This window comes from Lactuca virosa, chromosome 4, assembly GCF_052849685.1.
Source record: "Lactuca virosa cultivar CGN04683 chromosome 4, Lactuca_virosa_CGN04683_v6, whole genome shotgun sequence".
Taxonomy (NCBI): domain Eukaryota; kingdom Viridiplantae; phylum Streptophyta; class Magnoliopsida; order Asterales; family Asteraceae; genus Lactuca; species Lactuca virosa.
The window spans coordinates 427254976-427275602 of record NC_136429.1 but is presented as its reverse complement, the minus strand read 5'-3'; the positions used below and the strand labels follow the sequence as shown (position 1 = coordinate 427275602).

The 20627-nt window shown below is 33.6% G+C and overlaps 1 protein-coding gene and 1 non-coding gene across 3 annotated transcripts; both read right to left on the bottom strand.

Moving 5' to 3' along the window:
• Positions 1-3929: 3929 nt before the first annotated feature.
• LOC145109019 (protease Do-like 7) lies at positions 3930-10288 on the bottom strand. Of its 2 annotated transcripts, none has more exons than XM_079046119.1 (22): positions 9727-10288; positions 9376-9446; positions 9111-9245; positions 8920-8978; positions 8509-8545; positions 8280-8405; positions 8100-8189; positions 7913-7978; positions 7760-7816; positions 7606-7671; positions 7412-7519; positions 7183-7313; positions 6669-7101; positions 6406-6588; positions 6223-6328; positions 5982-6152; positions 5780-5901; positions 5458-5697; positions 5148-5363; positions 4900-5057; positions 4497-4608; positions 3930-4310 (listed from the first exon to the last, which is right to left on the bottom strand). In XM_079046119.1, the coding sequence occupies exons 1-22, from the start codon at positions 9998-10000 to the stop codon at positions 4113-4115; spliced, it is 3159 nt and encodes a 1052-aa protein (XP_078902245.1). In that variant the 5' UTR covers positions 10001-10288; the 3' UTR covers positions 3930-4112. The 2 variants fall into 2 exon arrangements, with proteins under 2 accessions (XP_078902245.1, XP_078902246.1); XM_079046120.1 differs by having other exon boundaries at positions 5822-5901; positions 9727-10287.
• Positions 10289-19488: 9200 nt separating this feature from the next.
• TRNAL-CAA (transfer RNA leucine (anticodon CAA)) lies at positions 19489-19572 on the bottom strand. Its single transcript has one exon. It is a non-coding gene; the product is annotated as a tRNA-Leu (tRNA).
• Positions 19573-20627: the final 1055 nt, after the last annotated feature.

Sequence of the window (20627 nt, the reverse complement as noted above, 5' to 3'; positions counted from 1 at the left end):
TCAAATATTCTAATAACGAATCATTAAATTTAAAATATTATCAATTTTGGTCATAAATTAATGACAAAACTTCATAAATGGTTCCTGTGGTATCCCGAAATCTAAAGTTTAGACTCTAAGTTTAAAAACCCTCACAGATGGTCTATGTTGTTTCAAAACGTTTATTGTTTACTCTTTATTACTCACTCCGTTAGTATTTGTTTGTTAACTGAATGACATTTTTGTCATTTCACTATCACATATACCATTTATGAAATTTTGCTTTATTTAAAAAAAAAGAAAAAAATATATAATTATTTAATATAAAAGGGTCATACTCTCTCTCTCTCTCTATATATATATATATATATATATATATATATATATATATATATATATATATATATATATATATATATATAGAGAGAGAGAGAGAGAGAGAGGTAGGTTCAAATGTTTCTTATATCTATTGTGTGCTAGAATGCACCAATAGGAATTTAGTATTAATTATATGTATATTAAATGTTATCGATACTTATAACTCATTTTTATGGAAACTAATTAAATTCGTTATTAATGTCGACAATAATATTCTTTCAGAATGAATTCATATCTAGAAGAATGAGAGTGTATTCCAACAGAATGAGAGTGTATTCTAGTAGAATACACTATCGTTCTTTATATTTCATGCAACTTTATTGTATTTTAAGTGAGTGAGTCATTAAACAAAATACGAACTCATATAAAAACCTAGATGCGAATCCATTCTAAAAGAATGTTATTGTTAACATTGATGACGAATTTAATTAGTTTCCATAAAAAAAGAATTATAATTATGGATATCATTTAATATTTATATTTATTTAATTAAATAATTATTTAATTTTACTAAATTCCTATTGGTGCATTCTAGCACACAATAAATGTAAGAAACAAAATAACCTAGCCATATATATATATATATATATATATATATATATATATATATATATATATATATATATATATATATATATATATATATATTGTGTTCTTCCTAAACACACACACACTAAAATTACTCCTGGGGGTTTGATGTTTTCTTGGTTGAACAATGAACTCATTCCAGTTTCCTTCACTTTTCTTGTTTGTTACGTGTTTTATATTTCGAAAGTATTTCATTTCCAGAACCTCGGTGAATGTACTTTTTTTCATATATTGCAATATATTAAGGTACTTTTCTTGTTTAATACGTGCATTGTTCACCTCCTTTATTTTCTGATTTATTTATTCAGAATTATCACCATTGGAAGCATACGATTCAAATTTTCTTTCCAAGACATCCAATTCAACAAATAGACGAAGATGTATAGAGATAGGCAATGTTCTAAAAGACGTGAGGCGTGGTGTGGCGTCAAAGTCAAGCCTCAAGCTTAACGAGCAATGGCGAACCATGACGTTTTTCAAGGCATAATGTATGACGGCGATTTTGTATTAATTTATAATTATAATACCACGTAAATATAGATTTATATCAAATATAACTAGTTTTTTGAAGTGTTATATCAACAACTAATAACAAAAAGTTAACAAAAAACACAATTTTTATATGTACGATTAGAAAAGACATTAAAAAAGAGCAAAAAAACGTGTCTCAAACGAAAAACACGTGTCATAACACGTTATGGCACGCCATATTACGTCTTGCCACACGTCACAACTAACAACAACTTTATGAGGTCTTTCGTAACGACGAAATCGCGCCTCATGCCATGGCACGCCTTTTAGAACACTGGAGATAGGAATACAAAATTAAGGAGTTGAAACTAAAATAAGGGAAAATTGTAAGAGAATTGGATCCATCAATTGCGATCCTAGCAATTTAGATGCAGCAGCTCCTCGATCTCTTGTGGAGCTTTGGGCTTAGCTGAATGCTCTTAGGGTAAGGGAGAGAGGGTGATCGGGTCTAGCCACTATGAATGTCTTAAAAAATGAGGCTGGTGGAGAAGCGGCCACAAGTTTCATCCCATCCTTGAGACATTGGAATATGTTTTTTTTGCTACCCTTAATCTTAGCTGGAATATGTTTTGTGATATCAGGTTGGGCACGGTGGTTGTAGGATAAGAGGTGGCTTTATTGGTGCCAACGGCAACATGAACATGGTTCACCGGAGCTGTAACCACTGCGTCTGTCTTAGATGTCGTGGGCTTTGGCTCCACGCTTCCAAAAAGGTAGTCGAGTGAAAAATAATGGAGGATTCTTCAAATCCAAATTATTCAAAACCAACAGCAATAAGTTTTGATTATGAGTATTTTTTTTGTTTTTTTGTTTCAGATTCTTCTTGAGATAGGTTCTTTTTGGAGAGAGAGAACAAAACTTCACAAATAATCCCTGTGGTATTGAAATGACGAAAATGTCATTTAGTTAACGGACAGAGTGAGTTAAAAAATAAAAGTTTTGAAATCACAAGGAACTTATGGACTAAACTTTAGATTGCAAGATACCTTAGGAACATTTATGAAGTTTTGTCTAAATTAATTTTGTTGTATGGCGAATTTACACATGATGTTGTATGAAATCTCTACGCAAGTCCTTAATTGAACAAAACTTATGAAATATGAGGGGCTAATTAATACTTATTTATATCTTCCATTCTTCCTCACCCAATCTCTCACAAACAGATGTGATATTCTCACACATCCTTCCCCCTATTTTGGCTCCTCCTCCAACTCCGGCCAACGAATCCGTAAAATCCCCCGAGTTTTCCGATCAATTGTCGGTAGAAGATCAATGAAGCGCAAGAAGTGGTCGGAGCTCGAAGAACAAACGCTTCTGACCAAGTACTCCGACCTCCACACCTCCGGCGCCTTAGCGAAGCTAAAAACCAGAGAAAAGAAATTCAAGCCAATCGCCGAACATGTCAACTCCGTCCACCACCTCCGTGACCCGAGCAGCTTCCCGTTCAAGTGGTCATGGCGTGACGTATCAATAAAAGTCCAAAACATGCGTCATCAGTACTTAGGAGTGAAGCAAAAAATTAGGGTTTCGGATAGCGAATACAACTGGAAAGACGGGGAGAATCACTGGGAGAATTTCATGAAGTATAAGGAAGTTTTCGGCGACATCGAGCTCGAATCTAGAGACAACAAGCGGTTTAGCGACGTCGGCGGCGATCTATTTGCCGATTCCGGTTTTGCGTATTCACGTAACGGTGGAGATGAGTTTTTCGGATTAGGTTTTGACGAATTGCAGAACGATGAAGATGACGATAACGATGGCGATGGTGATAGTGAGAAAGAGGAAACCGATGATTCTGGTTCAGTTCACGTGAAGAAGCTTCGGAAAGGAGTAGGTGGGAGGATGTTAGGGTTAGTCGGAGCTCAAATGTTGGAGCTGAGAGATGTTGTGTTGAGGAGAGAAGAGAAGAGGAGGAGGAGAGAGGAAATTGGTTTAGAGAGAGAAGAAAGGAAGAACATGAACATCAATGGAAAAGAAAAGGATGACGATGAAGAAGAAGAAGAAGAAGAAGAAGAAGAGTTGTTAATGGTGATGGGGAGAAGGGAAGTGGAGAGCAGGGTGAAGTTAGAAATGGAATTTGAGGAGGAGAGGAGGCGACGGATGGCAGTGGAGGAGCGGTGGGAGGAGGAGGAAATGAAATGGAGGGAGAAGATGGTGAGTATGCAAATGGAACATGAGAAACAGATGATGCAATTGCATGCTAATGCTTGCCAGAATCAAATGCAGATTCTTGGAGTGATGGCTAGGGTTTTTTGTCAGTTTTTTGGATCTGGTAATGATGGATTGGGGAATTTGGGTCCACAGGTTTTGCAGAATTTGCAGCATCCAGGTGTTTTGGATGACAATGGAAAGCCAGATGCAAATTCACCTTCAGAATTTTTGTAATGTAATTCATAACCTTTTTCTTATATATATAATCTTTTTAAATCTGATATGTATATAACCAAAGAGGCTAAGAAACAAAAACCATGATTCCAAAATGCAAATTAAATTACACTGTTATAATTATTTGACATGAAATGTACATGAAGTAATGTATATAAGTTATAATATGTATATCTGGAAGTTGAATTAAGACAACTCCAGAAACAAATATATAAGATAGGACTTAGGATTTAGGAGTATGTACACGGTTTTCAAAGGCTATTGTTATTTTTATTATTATCTCCAGTTGCTAATGACTTAATAGTCTTTCTTTGCCACATTGAAGTTTCTGGATCAAATCTTAGCTCCCATGTAGGCCAGTAGTGTAGATCTTGTTTCAGTGTCAACACTCGTGGCTTCCCATTTAAGTGGATTGTTCTTACACGAACAAATTCTCCATCTTCAATTTCCTGTAATAAGATAGAATTCAATAAATACTTTCATTTTACCAGTTTCTTGGTATAGTAGAATGACTTAATGTGTTAAGCCAAAAAAACCAACTCCTCTCACGTTAAGTAAGATGAATATTTAAAAAAAAAAAAAAATCTTTGGAATGTAAGGGTAAAATGGTCATTACTTATTCAGATGGTTTGTACCTTTGTGACATTAACAAAAGCATCCAAGTCAGGAGTTGGTTTCCCATTAACTTCCACTATCCATTGAAGAGCATATAAACCATATCTATGCACAGGACTCCCATGAGACCACCTGCAAATTTTATTTAGTACAAATTAAATTCTTTTTTAAAACATAAAACTGATGAAACACATGCTGTTGAAAATTTTTTAAGTAAATTACATCTTTGGTCCCTGAGTATAGCTGATTTTTTCAGTTTTGGTCCCAAAAGTTTCCTCTTGTAGTTTTGTTCTTATTTGAGGTTTTTGTAACATTTCTGGTTCCCAAGAAAAATGACTATATTTGGGGACTGAAATTGCAAAAACCAACTATACTCAGGGACTAAAAATGTAATTTTGTTAAAAGATATGAGAAAAATGATACCTGGTGACATATACACCATGGCCTTCTTCAGGAAGAAAGCCAAGGGCACGCACTGCTGGGTGAGGTTCCTGTACAAAGCATCCACACCAATTTATAACACGTTTTGTACCATTTCCATCTCTTATATCTGTTCCCACAACAACTTCAATTTCACATCCCTGAGAAAATCCACAAATAAGAATCATCAATTTCAACAGAATTAAAATAATCTAAAAAAATAAGAACCATATATATTTGATTAAACGAACCTGACGAAATATGGTCAATTCAAGTTTCTGTTCAATGTTATCAGAAAGATCCAATACATGACATGCATCCTCAACATCTTGAAAACATGTAACTGGCTTTTTATTAATAGCCAACACCATATCCCCTTGTTCTAATAAATTCTCAGCTTTAGATCCTGCCAAACAGCCTTTCACCCGTAAAACTTGACGTCTCACAGGATCCTTTTTCGCAAGAGCCTGACAACAAATTTATAAAAAAATAAATATAAATTTATACATATCATTTGACGATAAGAAAAAAAAAAAAAAAAAAAAAGAAAACGAAACATACTTGGATCCAATTATTGTTGAGGCCAAAACTTCTAGCCTTAGAAAGCAAAGTAGGATAAAGCTCAACTTCCAAAATCCTAACTAAAGGCATGGGTCTTGTTATACCATTTATAAGAAGGGAGGGACCTTTTGCTTTTGCTTTTGCGCCTGATATGATTTTATCAAGGACTTGGCTTATGGAATGTATAGGAATGCCTCTAACAAATTGATGATCTTCAGATGAATTCACCCCGTATTTTATCTGAAATTAGGATTTAAATATTAGAGCATTAGTTTGACCTATTAGTGATTCGAATAAAACTAAAGAAAACCAACCAACCAACCTTCCTTTTCTTTTTGTTTTTTGATCGATGATTAGTACAAACCTGAGTTGAGAAGCTTCCCCATATAGCTTTAACCCTTCCTTCCTCATCCGTAAGCACCCCCGAAAAACTGCTACCAAAATCTGCATAAATTTTATAAAACAATAAAAGATCCATCTCTTTAAAATTATTGAATGCGTATATAGATTAGTAAAGTAAGTACCTGTGTCAAGCTCAATCACTTCCATGTTGGTTGCTCTATAACGTGGAGAATCAGCTGAGCTTATGTTTAAAGCTGCACATGGGTTTGTCACAACAGATTTTCTAGATGTTGTTTGTAAGCTTCTACTTAACCCCACAAGGTATACACTCTCTCCACGACGCAACCCAGGTTCTATTTTTTTAAAATTAAAAAAAAAATCAGTATCAACTAAAATGGATAAAAATAACAAAAATTTGCCTACCAGGAAGAAGTTGAGCAGCTCGTACTAATGAAGCACCAGTAGCTCCAAGGGCAGAAGGGTCATATGCAATAATAGCATAATTATGCACAGGGTGAAGAAATACCACCTGAAAAAGTACGTAAGATTTAGTATTAACAGTTAAAAAGTTAAAAGTTAATTACTCTGTTTCATAATTGTATTTACCTCTCCTGGGATTTCTATAGGAAAAGCAGCAAAAGAAAGCATGACATCAGATGCTGATATGGCAACAGTATTCTTGTCAACTGCAACCAATCCCATGTCTTGAGAATGATATATAATCACACCAGTTCCAACAAAATGCTGTGAGTGGACCCCATCAAGCATACATGATGATGGCACATAAACCTGCCATGTCATCTCACATCATACATCAACATCAATCCAATCAAATGTAAAAAAATTTCAGACTCAATGTTGTAATTTACCTCAAACATGACAAGAGTGGGTTCTATAACACGTTCAGCAACAGAAGCATTTCCATTACCATTATCAGATGATGAATCTTCCATATTTGTAACATTATTACCATTAGCCACTTGTTCACCAACATCAACATCAACACCTTTAATAACTTCGAAAGTGGGACCCACAACCAGAGCTTGTTTTCCTACCCAAATACCAGAATTATCATCACGAGTGTAGATCTGAGGTGGAGCATACCACTCATGGCGATCAACTGTAACAAGAACAGACTTCCTCCTATGGCGATCTGTATAACTTATGTATTCTAAAGGAACCCTAGCTCCTTTACTTAAATTAGAAAGAACATTGATCAAGTCTTGAAGATTTGAAATGTCTTTACTTGCTAATTTCTTGATAATTGCATGTCGTGGGACCCCTGCTCTATACAACATGTAACTGCATATATAGATATGACAAAAGTTAAGTTATCATATCATAGTAAAGAAATTTTAAACAACTTAACTTAAATTAACTTACCCAGGTTCTGATACGTATACAAGACCACAGTGAAAACGAAAATTCCTAGCCTGTTGATAGGAGAGAGGGTGTATAACAGCACCACTAACTTCAAGAAAATGATTTGGAGTTATGGAGTGTAAATCTTCCACCTGAAGATAACAATCAATAACATATGGAGAATTTTTAGTATCGTTGACTAGTATTTTGACTTTTACAAATTACAAAATCTTGGCATATAGTTACTTACATTTAACTGAACTGTTAAAGGTGTGCCACCTCTTTCAAACTGTAACTCAACATTTTGGCCAACACTATCATCAAGTAAAGTCTCCATTTTCAGAAACTGAGTAGTCACCTGTACACACAATTGTTTAATTCATAATAATTCATAAATTGGTATTTGTTATATTTTATATTTTATATTTTATATTTTATACATACCTCACCATTCATGCGAACAAGTACATCACCTGGCTCTAAATGGTTATAAGCTGGGCCACCTGGCACCTACATCATATGTCCACGTAGGCATCACCCATAAAACATACTGCTAAAATTATAGATATCAAGTAATGGAAGGAGACTTATCACTTACCACAGAATCAACAACAAGCATTCCTGTTTCAGTTAGTGGAGATGCGTGGCGTACAAGCTAACAAAATAATCCACAAATAAAATTCAAGTTTTTTTTTTTTTTTTAATAAAAAGAAAAAAGAATAAAGATGAATAAAAGTATAAAACCACATACCTGCTCTGTTTCGGTTTGCAGGCCTAGCCTACGGGTTTCATCAAATCCTTTGTGGACAAAAGTTGTCTGAATAAAAGCAGTGGCATAAATGTAAATACGAATCATTTTGAAAAAGGGTAATCAAAATCAAAATCAAGATTGAAGAACTCTCATTTAATGATTTAATTAAAAGTTAAATCAAACAAACCTGGAGGGTACCACGAGGTATTGAGACAGCCTCCCACTTATCTTGACCAGAATCTCTCCCCTTTTGTAAGAAATTTAACGCCCTCACCACCTGCAACGATATTATTTATATAAGTTGTCACTTTTTTTTTTCTTTATAAATATAAATAATAAGAATAAAGTTTGATAATTGTTAACTAACGCGTTCTAGAGGGAAGAAAAATGCTGAAGCACTAGAAGTCTTGCTACCAGCATTCAGTGCAATTGCCCTTCCTTGCCAATCAATCACTGGGGAACCACTTGAACCACCTTTAGTACCTGAAGCAGCCTAGTGTGTGTGTGTGTGTGGAAAAATACAAATACAAAATTAAAAATTAAAAAGATTGGAAGAAAATCATAAAATTTAAGCTTAATAATTACAGGAAGCTCACCTGCATGTAGAAAGTATTGAAATCGTTGTATCCATCCCTGCAGTAAGGAAAGAAATATCTTTTTAGTTAAAACATGAATTTTAAGCTAATATTGCATACATAATCATAAATTTCTTACCTTTTTGCCCTTGCTTATTTCTATGACTACATCCAGATATCTAGTTGTCTACAGACTACACATTATTACTACATTAAGTCAAGTTTGAAAATTTCTTACCATTTTGCCCTTGCTTATTTTTCTGACTACATCCAGATATCTAGTTGTCTATACATTACCACATTAAGTCAAGTTTGAAATTTTCTTTACCTTTTTGCCCTTCCTTATTTTTGATTTTAACATTAGTTAGGTTTGGGATCGAGTGATATAAATAAAGGTAAAAAAGTATTAAAAAAAATAGTGAAGTAGCATACTTTTTATAATGTGGAGCATCCCTATCCAGACGAGCAAGGGTACCAGCCAAAATAGAGATCTGTCAGTTTCACCCAAAGATATAATCAAGAAAATTGACAAAAAGTATGTGTAGTGTTCAATTTTATACCCCTGTGTGACCAAAAATCATGTACACAATTACACATTACACCCACAAAAGTAAATTTATTACCTTCTCTCCACTATCATTACCAACAACCCTAATTTCCAGTCCAACACAAGCAGCTTCAGGGGCAAGAGGGATCTCTTCATAGCTCAGGAACTGAATTGCAGCAGGATCATAACGAAAGAATCCAAAATCATGAACCTAAAATTGCAAAAACATAATATTGTTATCATTCACAAAATGCCTCTTTGAATTAGTAAATTCAACATTTGAAAACCAAGGTACTGAAGTAAGTCTCTTAAGATATCTATGATCCATTAAAATGACTCACAGGGTCTCTGTATATGGGATAGACTGGAGTCTCTTCACGATTTACAAATGTAGCTTCTGCTACTACAGGACCTACAAAAGATATAACCAAATCAGCCATAAATAACACCTTAATGAAGCTGATCATTATATATTATATATCCAGAAACATTGAAGAGGTAACTTTTTTGCTTCCGTATTAAGATCATGATTACTAATTTCTACAATTCTACTCCCTTGTTGCACAATCACAGTCTTTTCAGAACTGATCCAATGTTCTTAAGTTTCTCAATCTGAGATCATGTATGTCGTTAAGATTTTCCCTAAATTTGAAAAGTGGTGGCTAATGATGAAAAGAAGTAACTCAGCTTACCTGGTTTAACCACATGGCGATTAGTTAGTATAATTCCCCGACGTTTGTCGACAACAAACCCGGTAGCATAGCTAGCACCCGCAGATTCGGTGTCAAAAGCTCGGCAAGCAGTCGTACGAAGCACCACCACCGCCGGAACCACGTTATGCAGCGCTTTCCTCCAATCCTCAGCGGTCGCATGGTTCTCTTTGAACGGAGGATCGATTTCCATTGACAGCTCATCCTTCATTTCCGATGACTCCGATTCTAATAACTTCTCCGATGAATCCTCCATCTCCTCAAAACCTAAAGCCCAGTAGCTGTTCTTTGTCTTGTTATCTGAAACCGTAGCAACTGGTGATTAGGGTTTAAACGCTAGATGTGAAATGCGATCTCTGCGAGTGTGTTTATGAATTATGAGTATTGAGTATGCGCCTGTATGAGCCGGAGCACGGCGGCTGGTACTGAAACTCCGGCGACGGCGACGGGAACTGCAACCGCGAAGTGAGTGCGGTTGTTTTTGCGTTCAAGAGAGAGATGTTAAAATTACACTCAACCAAGTCGCTAATTCGTCCATTTCAGTTCGTGCTGCAGCCTTTTCAACCCTTGATATTAAATTACCAAAATACCCTTCATCTGCCATCATAGTCAACCGTTGGTTGGTATTATGGTCAACGAACCAAAAACATTGGATTTGTATCAAACTTTTCTCTTTTACTATAACAATAAAAATTAGGAATTATTGTTTCATGTAGATATTTTAAATAAAATATTGCTAGAATAGGCCTATAAAGATATATTTAAAATCTATAACTCTAATTGGACAATAAAAAAATCATATATATGTATGTGTTTGTTTGTTATATATGAGATGTGGTTTGTTCCATGCTTGATTGTTTAAATTATAATGATATAAATTAATGCCAATGGGTTAGCATAGCCACCGATTGTCTAGTATTTTATTATAGTATTTTGTGAAGGTTGGTAACATAAGATCTAAGGAATTAGAATCTTGCATTTTATTATGAGTATTAGTTCTTAAACTAATAGAATTGTAATATGATGTGTTAATAGGATGGATGCTTCTAATCAAATTCCATGGTCCATTTTTTTTATGAAAAGATAAAAATGTTTTAAAAAAATTGTTAAATAAAATACATATTGTTATTATTTTCATCGTTTTTAATAATGTGAAGGAACTATGTTTCATTTTCTAATAACAAAAAAATATGACATGTGATAATTATTTTAAAAGTAATATTTTTCAGATTAGTACCACAAATATTCTGCAAAACCAAACTTCTTTGTTTATCTAGTTGTATAACTTTTGAAAAAAAAAAAGATTTTGTAACATTATAGGTATCTCTATGTAATTAGATAAGATATCAATCATATGGTTAAAGTCGCTGGAATTTGCAATTTTGTTTATATTTTTTTGATCATTTTTTTATATATATGGATGTTATCGGAACCAACGGTAGCTGAACCTAGCCTGGAATGGGTCACATCGGTTCTTAATATTTTAAAACTACTCTCAGAATCATTGGTATTGGTTTCGGTTCCGGTTATCTGAATTCTATTTCTTTTGTTACGAAATATATTGAATGACTATTAAACAACAAAATAAATAATTAACCATATAAATTATTGATAATATATTGTAAAAATAAAAAATTACATATTATAATGGTTGACAAATACAAAAAATAAAAAATAAGCCATTGAATTTTTTTTAATAATGGGGCGAGTAAAATTGGTACCGAACTAAAATGACACCATATAGGGTAAATCGGTTTGGTTATCGATTCCTCCATATCGCAAAAATCAATGCTCGGTAGTTTCGGTTCTGGTACCACCGGATTAGGGGAAATTTGATACCAAATATCGATACAAGTTCCAATCTTCATAACTTTTTTTACGAGCTTCAAATGTGTTAATTCTTTTAACACATTATTCTCAGTCTTTAGTACACGTTAAGCCCAAGAATCAAATTAACTGTATAAGTATTTGTTTTAGTGCATGGCCTCAAACATGGGTGTTGGGGCTGTTTCAACCTTTTTTTATTTTTTTTTATCATATCCTGACCTTCATAATTTTTTTCGTATGAGATCGATATGAGCTGCTTTTTTTCTTGCATATTCATTGATGTCTTAGTTACGAGGTAGGCTTAAAAACAATCTAATTAGATATGTATTAGCTAAACTAAAAAGCCTCAAACATATATATTTGGACTATTTTAGCTTTTGTAATTGTTATGACCATATTATGTTCCTCATAATTTATTCCTACGTAGGGGCGGAGGGAGTAAGGGGACTAGCGGGTGCACTTCCTCCCTAACGTTCTCTTATTTGGATTATTTTCTCATATAGTATTAGTAATAAATCTCATTTAATTGTTTTAAGCTCAAAATAAAAAATCATCCTAATCCCACCAGCCCCCTCTATTGCCCAATTTCTTTAACTTTGTATCGGATAATAAAGAATTACCTGCACATAATAAAAAACAAAGTTACATACCTACCGTAAGTCGGCTATTGCAAAATCGGCAATTACAAATCATCGGCAAAGAGCTAATGCAATTACATTCATCGGCACCGTCTTTTACCAACATCAGTTTCAAGAAAAGGTAATTTTCAATTCTTATTAGTTAAATGCCCTAATCTAATAAATAAAACCTTATTTGCCACATGGCAATTGATAAGCCCCTCCCAGACTAATTTTCCCGCTCAAAGTTTCCAAGTTAAATTTTGATAATGCCATTTGTGCCTCTTAGTACCCCAACTGTCTTCATTCTCGCTATTGCATTGGAAACAATTAAGTGTTTCCAACTTCTTTGCAATAAATCAGCTCCCAAATCCCTTAGATTGTTGAAGATAATCGTTTCCAAAATTATTTATCAATCTCTTTATTTATACGAGTACAGTTCTATACCCATTCATTTGAACCCTATTTTTGTGTTAGAAATTGAGCAGAGACGCGAATCAATATCTTAATTGATTACAAACTAGAGATCTCATTCAATCCGAAATCGCATTGTCGTCGCTCCCATACCCTGAGAGATTTAACAGGTGCAATTTTTTTTATTTGCAGTGGGGGTTGTGGTTCAAGGCATCTCATCTACATCTTTACTACAAAGATTCCATTCACATAGATGTAGTGTGTATCTCTTTGCTGGAAATTTAAAAAAAAAGGGTAAGAGAAACGTTCGATTCGGCTTAAATAGATGTGATACTGTGTAAACTTAGGTCATGATGGTACCAATGGTTTTCCAGTGATCCAGCATCTGCAAAGGGGATGTAGATCTATATGGGTTTGGGCTTCAAAAAACTTGCACTAGGTCAGATATGGTGCTTCATAACAGCCTGTTGAATTTTTTTCTTCAGCTATATATCAATTATAAGCAATCATTTGTGTTATTCTACATATAATCACACTTTCTTTTATTTTTCAGCCGGAGCTATTGCAAAATGTGAAAGTTTATAAGGGGAAAAAGGCTTCAGTATTCCCTAAAAATTTAGATTTGAGGTTTGAATTCTAATTGTCTGAGTGGGTAGACCAGAATGATGGGGGAGTATGAGGAAATGCACTTTATATGAGGTAACCATTATATTATGCTCCCTGTTTTTACTAATTTCAAATGGAGTATGAAAGGAGATTTGGTGTTCTTATGCTTTTGTGTATGTATCTAATTTTTGATGAAGCTCCCTGTTTTTCTTCAATTATGGTCCACCAATAAGCTAAATCAAATGCTACTATGAAGAAAACTGGTAGGTGTTATGGTTTTATTTATTTATTCCATATATTTGGTAGAGGTTTCACATGGTTAGATGTATTGGACTTTTCTCCAGTAATTATGGTTTTATGTTCTTGGTTTCACATAAATAGCCTTTGTTTCAAATTTAGTTTTTTTTCATTATTATTTCAATGTCAAAATGAAACCATATATTTTGATCCGTTCATATGTTTATATCATATTTGCAAAATTCTTGTGACTAAATGTGTATATACAGTGTAATTTGCTTGGATTAGGTGATAGAATTAAACTGTAATTGTAAGGAGGAAATGGGTTCATAAGGTTGAGAGATAATAATTGTTGATTTTGTTTGTATCTGATATAGTTGTAAGCCTATTTTCACCCCCCTTACACTCTCAATGCTCTATCTTACTAACTCTTTCAATGTTTTAAGAATCTACCAATTGCATCATTCTACACCAAAGACTCCATTACCTAGGGTACATCTTATTTCTCTTATCTTCCCTCTTTGACTCCACCATGAATATCTACTTGCCACTGCCAAGGAAGAAACATATAGGATTGCAACCTAAATGTTGGTCTAATTACTAAACTAAGTTATCAACTCGATGCCTAAGTCGTAGTTTTTTATAACAAATTTAATCAGCCCTTCAAAAACTTTAAGCTAAAGTTTAGGTCATTTGCTACAAACACCCCCTCATTTTGGTCATTTGATGAATTTTCTCTTTATTAAACGGTGAAAAAAAGCATAATATTTTAATCACTAAAAGAAATAGCAAAGTGACTAAATCAATAAAATGGAGAAAATATATTGTGCTTTCTCTATATTTTTCCTTTTTCAAAACCTAGAAAAGTTGTTTTCTTAAACCATAAAAAAGAGTATAATAATTTAATTAGTTGACACTTTTAATAATAAGACATCCAAATATTAAAACATAGAAAATATATTCTGCTTTCTCTATATAATATAACCTATTATTATATACAAAGGTATATCATATGTACTAGGTTTTAATATTTTGGATGTCCTGTTTTTCTTTTGTGTTTAGTTTGAATTGCTAATTTTATTCCTTTATATTTCAATGTCGAGGTCATAGATTGAAGAAAAACATACGAAAGAAAAAAGAAAGCAACAGGGAAAGAAGGTAATTTGATAATTTTTGGGCTAAGAATCTCGGAGTGTATTTTCTTTTGTTTTGCTAACAGTTTGCGCTTTTGATAGGTTAAAGCAGTTAGAAGAAGGTTCAAGTGGAGTTTGTGGTAGCTTTTCATGGTTGTGATTTATAAACTATTTTAATTTTTTCTGTTTTAGTATTGCACTTTCAGTTCTATCTTATTCGAACATTATATTTTGAAGATTCCTCGTAATTATAGTTTTGAACATTTGCTTTGTATTTGGATGACACTTATATTATTTTTTAGTAAAGTTGTATTAGTCGGAAGAAATGAAAGAACTGAAATTACATTGCTATTTATTGTATTTAATCCAAAAAAATTTGTAGTACATTTTTTAATTCTTGTATTGAAAAGAATATATTTTATCATTATGAAATCACTAGATAACCTTCCGTTAGATAGTAATATGGAGAAAAAAGTTAACGATTTCAATAATATTTAATATTTCCTGTAACTGACTCGTGTATCTAACCTAGATCATGTAGTGTACAGATGGATTTTAAAACAAATGGTCATGAACTCCTGGTGAGAAACGCTCATGGTAATTTATTAATCCAATCACAAATATTTCATGCATTGTAGATGTTTCATGTGAATTTGGAAATGTTTTTTACATAATTCTAAAACTCGTAGTAATATTACTTTTTTATTCCAATTATAAAAATATTGACACATTGTTTATCTTCTTGTGGTCAAAACTATATAATTTTCACGCTCATCTCCAAATGTCACTACTTTAGGGAAATACCATTTTAGAAATCCTTATTGTTTACTTATTTATGTGCAATTTTTTTTAATCAACCGTGTGGTACACGTGTTTAAACCTAGTAATACATATTTAACTGTTGTGTAATTTGTGGTAAAATATTTTGTTTGAACAATATAATTTGTAAAGGATGATAATATTATGATTGAGTTTTTAATTCTTATAATCATAAGGTAAACACGAGCAAGAAAAGAACTATCGATTTTTTTTCCAACGAAAAAAAATATTCACGACTTACAACCACATCTTGTTAGTGATAATATTATGGTAGATATTCATAATATATGCCCACAATCTGAAAGGAATAGTAATATGAAAAAGCTAATTAATGTTGATTTTGAAAAAAAAATGATATTTCAAATTTAAGAGAGGTTAACTTAGATTCTTTGATTCGTGATCACGAGTACCACTTTCGATCTAAAGCTATCCAAGTCACCAATGTGATGATATTAGATGATTATATATTGAATTTGGACCATGCCAACTTCAAAAATCAAAGTATACTTCTAGTCCTAGTGTAAAGATTTAATTTTAATATATACAAGCCCCACTTATCCTAAAATTTTGGCTTCTTCCTGTTTGTACGAGCTCGGAATGCGCTAAATTATTTTTCGTGCATACTTTTGTTGTCTTGGATACAAGTTACGTAAATAATCAATTTAATCGGATAAATATTGATTGAGTTATAGAGCCTCAAACATGGCTAGTCAGGACTTTTCAAAAGTTTGATATTGAAGGGTACTAGGATCGACGTATCGATGCATCATATTCGGTTAAAAATTCAGTACCATCATCTTGATCATTTTGGTTCTCGATACTATTGATTCGGTACTGCGCTCACCTCTAAGAGCTTAAGCTTTTCGAAATTTTTGTAATTAATTTTGACCAAATTAATGATAATTATAAAACCCAATGCGATTTTCAAAATTGTTATCATTATATAACCCTTATTGGTATGATATGTTGCAAAAGCAACATTAAAACCATGTATGTTTTACAATTAAACATCATCCATAATATGCTTTTAAGTTCTTAATCCATTATGTATTATGTTATCTGATTTTGCACTATTAATAGTAAAATTTAAATGAGTAATATATATATATATATATATATATATATATATATATATATATATATAATTTCTACAACTTCAAAAAAAACTATATAATATGTTGTTCATACATAGATGTGAAGTTGTGTTTCATTGTTACATGAATTAAAAGTAATATAATAGTATTAGTATCTAGCTAATATATCAAACTAATAAGAACACAAAAGAATTTAACCCATAATGTAACGCCCCGATTCTAGGTATGGATTTAAATAAAAGGTTAATTAGTTTAATGTCCTACTCGACGAGTTGGTTGCCCTACTCATCGAGTAGCAGCGGGGTTGGAACGCATGTTTAGTGACCTACTCGACGAGTCCATTAAGGGACTCGGTGAGTAGGAGCTGGCAGGTGAAACCCTAAATCTCGGAGTTTTGCACCCTATTTAAGGAATGATAAGCCTCCTATGGCCTCTTTGCAGTCTTTGAGAGCCCCTTAAAACCCTAATACGTGTGTGTGTGTGCCCATTGTGTGTTTGAAGCTTGAAGAGAGGATCCTTGGAGGGGGAAGGCTTAGAGGAGAAGGAGATTGGAGCAAGTAGAGTGTGGGAATCAACTCTTATCTCAGTTATCATCTTCTAGAGGTAACCAAATCGCCTTTTCTTTGTGAATCTCTTCTATTGGTTGAGTTTTAGGGTTTTTGGTGAGATATTAAGTTGGAAAGATGAGCTATGGGCTAGATCTGAGGTTGTAACTTCAGATCTGGACCCTCCTTAGATTCTATAAGCATAAAGTTTCAGTTTTGGTCATGATTAAGGTCCCTCTTGAGCATGAAGTTCCATTAAGAACTTAAAATAGGCATTTAGAGTCCTTATAGCCATGCATGCATGTAAAGCTTGCAACTTTACGTGATAAGCATGCCTTAGAAGCTTGGATCTGTGATTTGGAGCCGCTGCATAGCTCAAAACAAGTCTGTATGGAAAAGGACTGAATTGACTAGGCGAGTCGCAAGGTTGACTCGGCGAGTCACATGAAGATGGCCGTGGACTCGACGAGTTGGATGAACAACTCGGCGAGTCCGATGAAGATCACCATAAGACTCGGCGAGTTGAAGAACAACTCGGCGAGTCGGATGAGTTTTCCCCAAGTTATGAATGTGTGTGTGTGTTCGTCGTGTGCAAAAAGGAAAACTCGACGGGTGGCCTTAGGGTTTGGTCGAGAATCGGAGAAACTCGACGAGTCACCTCGATGACTCGACGAGTGGGATAGTGTTTCAAGGAACTCGACGAGTAGCCGAGGGTACTCGGCGAGTAAGGTCAACATGGACTGTTGACCTTGACTGAGGACTTTGACCTTGACCAGGGGTTGACTAGTGAGTTATGGAGTACCTTATAAGGTTAAGGACTTATGAGTATATTGTGCTATGGTATTAGGTGGTGGAGCCTGTGCCAAGTGATTCGAGAGTTGGGTTTTATCTTCCGGGTCGACATTTGCGAGGTGAGTTATCCTCACTATACTCAAGGGTCTAAGGCACCAAGGCCGACCCTTTTGAATTGTTATATGGTTACGTTAGGTAGTATGATCTGTAGATCGGTATCCTAGAGGGTAGAATGACATTATATGGTATGATCTGTTAGATCGGTATCCTGGTAGATATGATAGTATTATGTGCTATGTGGTATAATCTGTTAGATCAGTTTCTGTCTATAGACTGTTGTGTGATTATCTGTTGTATGTGCACATGTTGTTGGCGGTCGAGGTTTACCTGCTTTGTGCGGATGCCAATGAACCGGGGCATTCCAACCTGTTGGTTGAGGGCCTGGGGTATTCCATCCCGAGGATGATTGGACCCATAGTGTGTTGACATTTCAACCTGTTGGTTGAGGGCCTGGGGTATTCCAACCCGATGGTTGACTGGACCCATAGTATGCTGTTATGATTATATGTGTATTGTTGTGGGTATGGGTATTTTGGGGGAACTCACTAAGCTCTCGGGCTTACAGTTTCAGTTTATTGTTTCAGGTACATCAGGGGATCGCGGCAAGGCGAAGGCGTGATCGTACAGCTCCTCATGTTTTGTCTATGTTTTTGGGGAAAAACTCTGATATTATACATTTTGAAACAAAATTGTAATGATTTTAATGGTTGGAAAGGCTTTTAAAAAGTTTAAATTGGTTGTAAAATTTTGGGTATTACACATAACCACAAGAGTGGCGCTGAGTTGGTAGCTTACTCCAAATATGATCAAATGCTTGGAGGTCAAGTTCTAATCTAAGGATGAGCAAAATCTATTTGTGACCACGGAGGTTCACCCGCGATGACTTTGGGTTACTCGCGAAGCGGGTAGTCTCCTGAGGATTAGTCTGCTCGCAATGGGTGTCGGAAACCTCGACTCGTAGGAGGCCTAAAATAAAAAGAAGCTATGACAGTGTTCCATCATTTCTACATGTGAAGTATTTTGTTATATAATAGTAATAATACATCTCATTGGAAAATGAATAAGTTAAATTAAAGCATATACTAAACGATATAAATGTATAAATTGAAAGAAAGAAAAAGAGCTTTATCTATTATCTAGTATATATATAAAACTTGACCCATTAGTAAAACCTTGGTATAAATACCACAAAGGACTAGCGAGGTGTGAATTTGTAAACCTTATCTTCTCCAACGAGGGTTTGGTTTACTAAATTTGATTTTTCATTTTAGCGAGCAAAGTTAAGAGAGCCTAGAGTGTGGCTCAATTAGAGCAATGCATCTAAAAAATGAGAGATGAATGATAAGGAAGATGTATGACCTATATGAGTCACAACCAATATTGAGAAAAGAATTCAGTTGAGATATGGGTGAGTTAGAGACCATGGAGGGACATTGTAGCTTCTTCGCACAAAACAAATAGATTATAACGAAAGGTAAAGGGGGTGAATAGAAGATAACCATAATACAATAAGGTCAGTAGGCCACAAGTAAATCTTGAGGGCACCTAATCTAACAAATAAAAAGTAGTTTAAAAGTGAAAATGCATTAAAAAAGTTGAATGTCAGAAGTGGGATTTGAACCCACGCCCTCTCTCGAAGACCAGAACTTGAGTCTGGCGCCTTAGACCACTCGGCCATCCTGACTTGATATACAATTCTTTCGATTTGATTGTAATAATATACTTTCATATGAGCTATAATATTGTTGTTTTTAAATAGTATTTAACTTTATAATCAATACATTCTTGCTAATTTAATGAAGAACTCTCAGGATTAAAGATCTTTAAACGTTAAGGTATTCTAGTTATTTTTTTTTTCCGCCAACACACATTTATAAAGCTCTAAATATTAATATATTCTTTTTAATTGGCAAGGGTAATACACAAACACAAATCTTTGAATAACGATGCATTCTTGTTAATATACGTGGCAATAAACAACCACAGAGCATAAGTCATCAATCTAATTTTGTTACTTTGTTAAGTAGTAAAAGTATAGAGCACTAAATGTCGGTTGTTAATTTGTTGAAGAATATATACGTTCATATAAAACCTTTTACGTTATCATTATTATTAGTAGACGAAAATCGTGCCTTATGTTAGAATAAAACTATATATAGCTAAAATTTTTGCATATCGAAAATAATAAGAGATTAACTATAAAATATTAACTATTACATTAATTACACTAAGTTGATATCTAAATTTGTAATAAAATTAAACAATATTACAAAATATACATATATCAGAATAATATCATTTGATAACATCTACACATGGTTTGCGTTTAAATAAAACTAAACATTTTTTTCGATTTACTATTATAATTTAACGTTATAATTGATTAATTTAGAATTATTTATCTATTAAATTTTTTTTAAAAATTTCGATCATGCTGATTAATTGATTTATGAACCATTGTTTATAAGTTAACGCAACTAACCGTTATCTGTTATTTAATTAAAAACCATTTATTTGGAAAAAAATGATATATAATAAAATTAATTTTTTTTATATTTTTTTATTTAATTTGACTTGTGGTTATATATTTATAATATTTAATCTTGAGTAAATTACACAAATGGTCCCTATGGTTTGGGGTAATTTACGTGCTTCGTCCCTAACTCATTTTTTTAACTCGGAAGGTCCCTATTGTTTGTTTTTGTTACACGTCTGGTCCTTCTATTTGTTTTTGTTACA